Here is a 9354-nt window from a genome sequence, read left to right as displayed (position 1 = left end):
CAAAAAATCAACTTTGACTTTTCATTCCCTAAAATTCAGGAACCAATGAGAGTTTTTTAAAAAACCTAGCTTTTATATTAGGTAGATTTATGTTCTTCTAGTAAAAAAGATTGTAAGTTGAAAAATGAAATATTTTTATAACAAAAGAAAACCAATAATTTAGTTCTCCTTTTTATAATTTGGTTTACTATGTCACGGAATTCTATCAATACTCCACCTATTTTGATGAGTATGGAAGTAAGTAAGAGAACATCGATGATTTTAAGAGTCCTTGCCAATATATCTACCAACCTGCTAAACATCGTCGATATTTTACTAATTATCGTCGATATTTTTTAATGACTTTCTTAATCTACCCCTCACTCTAAACCTTCCATATTTTAACATCTTTTTTTCAAGTACGATATTTCCGTCACCACCGCTTCAATTCCGCCACCAAATTCAAGGAATCGATCCACACCAAAGGTAACATGCCTTATTTGGCCCACAACATTATCAAATTGTCCTTATACCTATTTCATATTTACACAAAAATGTCATTACATACCCCACATACCATCTCACACTTAAACCCACAATTACATGGCCCACCTATTTTTTACCTCTATACCCTCACTTTTTCCACTTTTTCTTAAATACTCCATTTTTCTCCATGTTACCTTTGGTGTGGACCGGAGGGAATATGTATATTAAAACTTAGCCTATGAAATATGAGTGAACTTGAACTCAATGGCTCTTCTTCTTCTTCGGACATAGCATCTTCGCCTTTGTTCATAATATTACTCTTTGAAGGTTTCTGCAAAAAGATTGAAAACAAACGTGAAATATTTTTATAACTGAACTTTGTTCGCGAAGAAAGCGGCCTCTTCTAACTTCATAGATGAACCGTTTTTTATGTTTGAAAGCGATGATGGGAAATAAGAGGTCGTACGTACTCCATAATCGTCAGATATATTTACTTCAAAAATCAAATGATATGTATATCGCATATGACTATATGTATTTATATGTGTACCCATACTCACGTTATTAAGCCAATTTAACCATCGAAACTTGAGGGAAGGAAAGTTCATAAAACTGAAATACAGAAAATTTAAGGGAAGCCGTGTTAATGCAAATAAAGAATTAAATACCAAAGGAGCAACAATATTTTTGAAGCAACATGGGCGTCTTGACCATCGAAATATAGGGAGAAATTGTTAGGTGTACTAACTTAAACCAATTGAAGGTATCGGTGCAAATATAAATTCCATCTTTTGATGGTATATAATATATATAGCCAGCCATATAGGTGTATGATTTTCTACTCATACATAACTTATAAATTCTATGTAGATAGAATTTGCATAAATATTAAGGATAATTATACATATTATTATTTTAAATAAAAATTAATTAGGTAATTTTAAAAAGTTGGAGTCTCTAGAATTGCCTGAAAAAAACCTCTTTTATATATATACTAGATTTAATGCCCGTGCGATGCACGGGCCTATATGTAATCTCACTTTTCAAGAACTTGTAAAACTATTCAGATTAGATGTCTTTAAAGTCCTAAAACCAACTAAAATTGTTAAGAAACAAATATAATTTTTTTTTTTTTTTTTTTGGCAGCTGAAAAGAAAGGTTCCTAAAATAAACTCATAGCCTTTTTCGCCAAGGCATGAGCTTTGGAGTTACAGTCTCTGCGAACATAACTAAAACACAAGCAATGAAAAGCAGATGAAATAAGAGAAATGTCTTGGAGAATGCCCTTTATGAGATGGTGCATCGTCTGATTTCCCATCCATTGCGTCAGAAGCGAGAGGCAGTCAGAAGAGATTTCAATGTGAAGAAAACCTTCCTGACGTGCCCAAGCGATGGCCTCCTTCACTCCTAGAGCTTCAGCTTGAAGGGGAGATTCAGCCCGACCACATAAATAACCTTCATATATAGAATTTCCTTCAGGCCCAAAAGCAATCCACCCAAACCCCGCAAGACCCGGTTTTTTCCAACTTGCATCAACATAAATATGTATCATAGCACAAGGAGAGAAACTTCCGATACAGTAAAAAGGTCTACCCATACGTAGAACGGAGATCAATATCACCATCGAAGGGGATTTGGGGTACCGTCCTCAAAACCAAAGCGGATGTAAAGGGGCATTGTTACTCCTATCATTTGCTTGAAGAACCTCTTTAATCAGTTGTCGAGCCTTGATAAAGAAGACGTTCGGGTTAAAGACTTCACCCCTGAAGCGGATGTTATTTCTTAAAGACCAGAGGCTAACCAAAATAGCGAGAAAGCTTAAGACAAGAGTAACCCCCTCCTCAAGACCAGATAGATAAAGAACCCAGTTAATAATCCAGTCTCGAACATCTAGAGTAGGAAGATGACTGACATTGATACCCAGTTCCGATCCAGCCCAAATCCTGGAGCTAAGAGGACAATCACGGAAAAGGTGATCAAGAGTCTCCACAGTATCGCCTGCGTTGTTGCACATAGAACAAGAGGGAGCCCAGTTTAAGTCCCTTTTTGCAAACTCACTCCCAACCGGAAGGGAACTTGTCATGATTTTCCATAGAAGGATCTTCCAAGGTTGAGGACCTGGCAGATTCCATAATCTTTTCCTACAAAAGAGTTCCCAGTTCGCGTGGAGCCTTTCTTTATCCTTTTTAGATCCATGCTCATTGAAGTAATCTTGAAAGCTAATGCCATATCCGCTCTTAACAGTGTAAGTGCCGCTAGTTTTGGGCGAGAAAATTTCATCTCGTGATTGAGAAGCACAAAGAGGGATGGCCAGAATTTGATTCGCGCTATCTTCAGTGAAGAGTAACTTAATAAGACCTTCATTCCATCCTCCATTATTTACGCAGATGTCCTTAACACGAAGATCTTTTAGGAAAATAAAGCTTCCATCAAGAAGGCAGTCTTTAGGTTCCGGGGTTTGCCCGTTAACCCATTTTTTGTCCCACACATTAAGGTTAGAATCAATTCCAGGCTTCCAGCCAATATGTTCCTTAATAATCTTTAAGCCATGTGAGATGCTCCGGGCCCCCCAGGAATAATACTTTCTGCTGCCAAGCCATGAATTGTTAACTATTCCCAATGGTCCCAGGATCTTTCTCTCAAGACCGAACAACGCAGAGATGTCTCATTTGACACAAGTCTCCACGCATGTTTTGCCAATAAAGCTTGATTGAGACAACCCACATTTCGAATACCAAGACCCCCTTCATTCTTCGGAAGACTAGTAAAGATTCCATGCACGGTGGAGGCACTTACCTGTTTTACTTCCAGCCCACCAAAAATGCGACAAGAGAGCATTAATCCTCTTAGTCACACTTACCGGTATTTTAAATGCCGATAGAAAGAAAATGGAGAGATTGGATAGGACGGAAGAGATTAAGGTAAGTCGTCCAGCTGGAGAGAGAAAAATCCCATTCCACGAAGAAATTCGCTTCATAACCGCCTCTATAAGACCCATAAAAACCACCTTTTTTGATTCCTGGAACTCAGTTGGAAGGCCAAGGTATTTCCCAAATCCTTTGTTATGCTTAATGTTGAGGGACTTTAAACAAGATCTTACCTGGCGTAGAGTGGTGTTTGGGCTAAAAATGAGCCCCGATTTATCATCATTAATGACCTGACCCGACGTCTCCCAGTAATTAACTAGGAGACGTTTGAGATGGCGCACAGCCGCACCTTTGATTTGTATGAAGAAAACCGAGTCATCCGCAAAGAAAAGGTGCGTTAAGGGGGGCACCCCTCGACACAGTCGGATACCCTGGATAATGCCCTCACGTTGGGCACACTCGACATTGCAAGATAAGACCTCCATACATAGAATGAAGAGATAGGGTGATACAGGGTCACCCTGCCGGAGTCCACATTGCGGCTTAAAAGGGCGGAGAGGGACTCCATTTAGTAAAATTTCATAACTTACTGTTGAGACACAATTCATTATCAAGCTAACCATCCTTGAAGGGAACCCGAAAGCAAGCAAAACAGCCTGAAGGAAATCCCATCGAACTCTGTCAAAGGCTTTGCTCATATCCGCTTTGAAGGCGACCCTACCAGATTTCCCATGCTTGTGTGAGTTAACTTTATGGATCGCTTCATGCGCTAGCAAAATATTGTCACTAATATTTCTTCCAGCCAGGAAAGCATTTTGGTAGTCCCCTACTAAGTACCCCATGACCCTCTGCATGCGATTTGTGATACATTTGGTAATAATCCTCATAATCACATTACAAAGGCTAATTGGCCTATAATCCTTGACCTCTTCGGGGCTATCACATTTGGGAATTAAGGCAATGACAGTACGGTTCATTTCCTTCAAAACAGCGCCAGAGTTGAGGATGGAAAGAATAGCCTTAGTGCAATCCCTTTTAACGAGATGCCAGCATCGCAGGTAGAAAACTGCCGGAATACCATCCGGGCCAGGAGACTTCATTGGTCCCATTTGGAAGACCGCCTGCCGGACCTCCTTAGCAGTATAAGGCTTACCCAGAAAATCCGCATCATCATTAGTTACTCTGTTTTGAATATTCCCGATCAACTGGGTTAGAGGGGAGTGCGAGTGTCCATGAGGTTGCTGAGCCTGGCATGGCCGAGAGAAAAGGTTGGTGAAAGATTTCTGAAAACAGTCGCTAATCTCCTCATGATCATAAGTCCAGTTTCCATCATTTCTTTTAATGCCCAGAATATAGTTTCTTCCCGCTCTTCCTTTGACCCAGTTGAAGAAATATTTAGTACAAGTGTCACCATCGACCAACCATTTCAGCTTTGCTCTTTGTTTCCAGTAAATAGCCATTACCCTTGTAAACTCACGAACCTCCTCATTTACCAGTTCATATTCTTCTTCCCCACCTCCCGCAGTAGCAATTTCAATACCCCGTTCCAGGCGTTTATCAAAATCATCCCATTTATCAGACCAATCATTCCTTTTATCCAAGGCCCACTTTCGACATCTTTGTTTAACCCGAGCAAGTTTCCGAGTAACTCGGAAAGCTGGGGACCCATTATCGGATACAGTCCAAACATCCTTAATAACTTGAATGCATTCTGGATAATCCAAAACCCAAGCATCAAATTTATAAGGTTTGCTGCCAGTTGGTTTAGTAAGGTGAAGATCAAGTTCAATAGGTGCGTGGTCCGAAATCTAAATCGGATGGTGTTTGATACCCGTTTCAGGGAACAGAGTAAACCACTCTTTAGATCCTAACGCCTTATCAAGGCGTTCATAGACTCGGGAATCACCCTTTCTATTTTTGCACCAAGTAAACCTAGGCCCCTTAAAAGGAATATCAATAAACTCATTTCGTAGCTTCCATTTGTTGAAGGAGCAAGCGCCTCGTATGTGCGAGTTGCGGGCACTTAGTTTGTCACTCCTATAATCCACTTGATTAAAATCCCCCACAATGAGATAAGGATGAGAAAGCTTTTGTAAATATGTCTCTAAGTTCTCAAAAACCGACTCTCTTAACTCAAAATTAGGCGCACCATAAAACAACACAAGATACCATAAACGCCCATTCATTTTTTCCACGAGGAGAACCAGAAAATTGTTACACGCCTCAATAAGGCTCATCTTTGCTTCTTTTTTCCATCCGACCCAAAGCCCACCCGCCGCACCATTAGCATCAATTCCAGCGGACTTTACAAAACCAAAAGGGCGAAATAAAGGACTAACATTATTTACATTACATTTTGTTTCGATAAGAAATAGAAAATCATAATAACTACTACTAGTAAGCGCTCTTATTTTAGGAATTGTAGGGGCGAGCGCATTGTTGAGACCCCTACAATTCCAGATTAGTCCATTCATGGCGAGAGAGGAGGTTGTGACGGCCCAACCTCCGCAAAGCCACCGTCAAAGTTCACCGAGGAGTCTGACTCCACCATTTCTTCATCATCAGTGATTTTGATACAAAAACTCGCTGTCTTGATCTTCACAGCCTCAGTAGCAGCATTTCCCTTATCCCAGCACCTCTTCTTAGCCAAATGTCCCAGATAATCCCTAGCTTGACCTAAGGAGCTCACGTAATCAGCATCCACTAAGCCATCAGCCACCTGTGTGCAACACTTTATTTTTTTAGCCCTCTTGATTGCTTCCTTCAAGCTTGAACCCATTTCAGATTGACAGTATAAGTCAGCCAGACCCATACACCCGTCAGAGGAACCATGGACTGCAATGCTAGCATGAAGGAGAGCTTTGTTACCAACATCTGGTACAGTAAAGAAATTATCCCCAGCTTGTCTAGAAAGTTCCTTAGAAGCAGCAGCAGTAGCTTCTGTGACATTAACCTCAACTCCCATCAAATAATCTTCCAGAGGTAAAAGGGATGTAGAGCCCTTATCAAGTTCCTTGCCTTTATTCTGAATGGCAGTAGAGGAGAAATCACCTTTAGCATTAGGGAGTTTCAGTATGTTCAAGCCACCTTCTGCTTTGACTACTCCATTATATCCCACAGAGAGGACAAGATCAGTATTAACTCTGGTTGAGATAGCACCCTTAGGAGCTGCAGGAGAAACAGAGGTGTGTGAATCTTCAGAAATCAGATTAATGGCCTGACTGTAGCTGGAAGTGTCTTGAGTAGCAGTGTCCCAGTTCAGGAGACTTTGTGAAGATGAAGAAATAGGAGCAGGTGTGTCATCAGAATCAGTATCACTAATATAAATAATCTCATTGACAAAGAGATCAGCAGCAGCTTGATTTCTTGCATCAGAGTTTCCATCAGAGGCAGCAGGATTCCCATTATCAGCAGGGACATCAACATGATCAGCTACAAGTATTTCATGATTCCCAGCAGAAGAGTTCCCATTCCCATTTTGATTTACAGTCTGCCCCTCTGCAGCAATATGGATTATGGCACCATCAGGTTGATGGTACCTAATAGGCAATCCACCAGGAGGGGGGTCAAAGGTCTGGTTAAGACCCTTGTTATCATCATCCATTCTAGCCCAGTCCAGGTCACCCTCCACTCTGGTCAGAATCTCCTCTTGAATGCGCAGATCACGATCAAGAACCCCACTCAGATTACCCTACCCAGTGTAGATCAGGTAGGGGTCATTTTGTTGTATTTGATGCAACTGATCTAACTGAGCCATGGTAACATCACCCTGGGCATCAAACTCGTCTCCCACACTATGATAATCCTCATTTTGATTTTGGTCTTCATCAAGCCACCCACCAGCCCCAGCAACTGGAGATGTCTCCACACCATTAAACTCCCCATTGATGGGAGCATGATCAGACATCTCCAGGTCTTGATTAGCAGCATGGTTACCATTTGGAGGCCCCTCCTGGGCATCAGGCATATCAGCATCCCCCAACCGTCCAGTACCATGGCCCTGTTCCTGAACATTATTTACCCCATTCTCATTACCCAACACATTCTCATTACCCAACTCATTGTCAACCTGAAAAACCACAGGCCCCGCAAATGGTTGGGCCGTTACAGCAAATATCATCCCTGGGAGAACCCTACCACCAGGAGTAATGCCCAGGTCAAAATCAATAACTCTTTCTGGGGATTCCCTTCCTTGACTGTCACTCCTATCTACTCCATTTTGCAGACGAATTCTAGAGCTAGTGAATCTAGTAGTGGGTGGGGTAGCCCGTAAATCAAGATTAAACATTGTGTGATTACTGTGAGATTGAAAGACTACGAACCCCTTAGACTCAACCCTATCAAGCATGCCATTTACCGTTGACACAATAGTAGTGACGCTTTCACGACACTGTGCTCCCTTATGCCCTACCTTCCCACACTTTATGCAATATTTGAAGATTTCTTCATAACGAAACTGAACCCAGAGGAGGTAGCCTCCCTCCATAGCCAGGAAAAACCCGGGCATAAGGGGTTCATTCAACTTTATCCCAACTTTAATTCTAAGGTAGTCATTATCAGGTACGACAGCAAAGGGTTCAACAAAGAAACGGTGACTAAGCATCTTACCCGCTATATTCGCCACATCCATGGTGAGAAACTCAAAGGGCAAGCCGCAGACTCTGACCCAAACCTCAGCAAAAGGAAACCTTACTGTCCGGGGCACTGTGTCAGGATACCAGCGCGCAAATACCATCATAGCTCCATCCATTGTTGCTGAGCTCCTTTCCAGGAGCCCTGCCCTATCCTCCTCATCCTCACAGTAGAGGACGTAAATCACTCCCATCTTATAAGCCCTAACCCGCCCTTTAGTTCTCCATTTCTTCTTAATGATGTCATTTACTTTTTCCGCCTCAAAGAGACGGTAATCAACCAAGAACCCCAAAATGCACTTCCCCCAAAATTCCCTAGACTTCCCAAGTTTGGTTGGATCAACATTCATAACGCCCCCTGACCTGGGGAAACGCCAGAGATTAATATGCAGTGGATTTTGGGGTTGGAACTCAGGATTTGGGTTGGATTGGAAGTAATTTTGATGATTGTAGAAATTTTGATGAACATCCACTCCTTGGACTTCACCATTGTTATTAGTAGCAGCGTTCCCAAAACGCCCGAACTGGGTTTCAAACTCCATTTGTTTTTGTTTTGATTTGAATTGATTAAGATGCTGAAGAAGAAAGGATTTGATATAAGTTGTATGATTTTTTGATTCTGAAGGAAGTGGAGGGGTTGAAGGTGGCGAGAAACCCATCCTGTCATTTATAGGATGAAACCCAACCCAGAAAAACGAATCGTTTTTTGCAAAATCAAAGAAAGACAGTTGAGAAGAGGGATGCAGAAGATTACTTGAGCCACCCAAAAATTAAAGACCCAATTAAATGGGTGGCAGTGCAATGATGAAGGAATATGAAAAGATTTATGTATTGATCAAACAAAACCCAGAAAAAACCCCAATTAAAGTCCCCCTTCTATAATCATAAGATGCTAGAACAAAAGCAGCGTAAAAGCAACAAAGGGAATGATTTATTAGGGGGGTAGACTTTTCAGAAAAGGGATTGAAGAATCCCCAATAATTGGAAAGGATGATTGGAAGTCGTGAAAACCTAGAACCCTAGCTCCCCTTTTCTTGGGAGAAAAGCTCTCTTTTTAGAGAGAGAAAAAAGGCGTTAAGAAACAAATAAGAACAATGAAATTACATTCTAAATGCTAGAAGTAAACAAATAAAAGGTAACGTCAATAACACACTATAGCTTCAGCGGTTAGAACTACATAATGTTTGTACTGTGTTTATTCGACCTATTGTGATTTTCTACAGTCTATTAAAATTGTTATCCTCTAGGCTCTGGTACTTGCAAAACGTAGTGGTGATGGTTTTCGACGTTGCCCAAAGAAGAAAACTCTTCCATATTTATATTTTTTTTTCCAAAACATATTAGATGCGGTGTACTTTTTTGGTAAATTTGATTTACACACACAAATTAAT

The 9354-nt window shown here is 41.1% G+C and overlaps 2 protein-coding genes across 2 annotated transcripts; both read right to left on the bottom strand.

The window, feature by feature from the left end:
- Positions 1 to 1627: 1627 nt before the first annotated feature.
- Positions 1628 to 2089, bottom strand: LOC141632099 (uncharacterized). Its single transcript, XM_074444678.1, has one exon. It carries the CDS (start codon positions 2087 to 2089, stop codon positions 1628 to 1630), a length of 462 nt encoding a protein of 153 aa, XP_074300779.1.
- A 24-nt stretch (positions 2090 to 2113) lies between these two features.
- Positions 2114 to 5806, bottom strand: LOC141632098 (uncharacterized). Its single transcript, XM_074444677.1, has 3 exons — positions 5164 to 5806; positions 3326 to 5043; positions 2114 to 2977 (listed from the first exon to the last, which is right to left on the bottom strand). Exons 1-3 carry the CDS (start codon positions 5804 to 5806, stop codon positions 2114 to 2116), a joined length of 3225 nt encoding a protein of 1074 aa, XP_074300778.1.
- Positions 5807 to 9354: the final 3548 nt, after the last annotated feature.

This window comes from Silene latifolia, chromosome Y, assembly GCF_048544455.1.
Source record: "Silene latifolia isolate original U9 population chromosome Y, ASM4854445v1, whole genome shotgun sequence".
Taxonomy (NCBI): Eukaryota; Viridiplantae; Streptophyta; class Magnoliopsida; order Caryophyllales; family Caryophyllaceae; genus Silene; species Silene latifolia.
The sequence above is the reverse complement of the archived record's forward strand: the minus strand, read 5'-3'. Positions and strand labels throughout refer to the sequence as shown.

What these genes read in the sequence shown, in the direction of transcription:
- LOC141632099 (XM_074444678.1), bottom strand. Translation starts at nt 2,089, where the DNA reads ATGGTGATATTGATCTCCGTTCTACGTATGGGTAGACCTTTTTACTGT.
- LOC141632098 (XM_074444677.1), bottom strand. Translation starts at nt 5,806, where the DNA reads ATGAATGGACTAATCTGGAATTGTAGGGGTCTCAACAATGCGCTCGCC. An exon ending in TACTCTGTTCCCTGAAACGG is followed by an intron (nt 5,044 to 5,163) that starts GTATCAAACACC and finishes TGGATTATCCAG; the next exon opens with AATGCATTCAAGTTATTAAG. An exon ending in TATCGGCATTTAAAATACCG is followed by an intron (nt 2,978 to 3,325) that starts GTAAGTGTGACT and finishes ATTGGCTGGAAG; the next exon opens with CCTGGAATTGATTCTAACCT.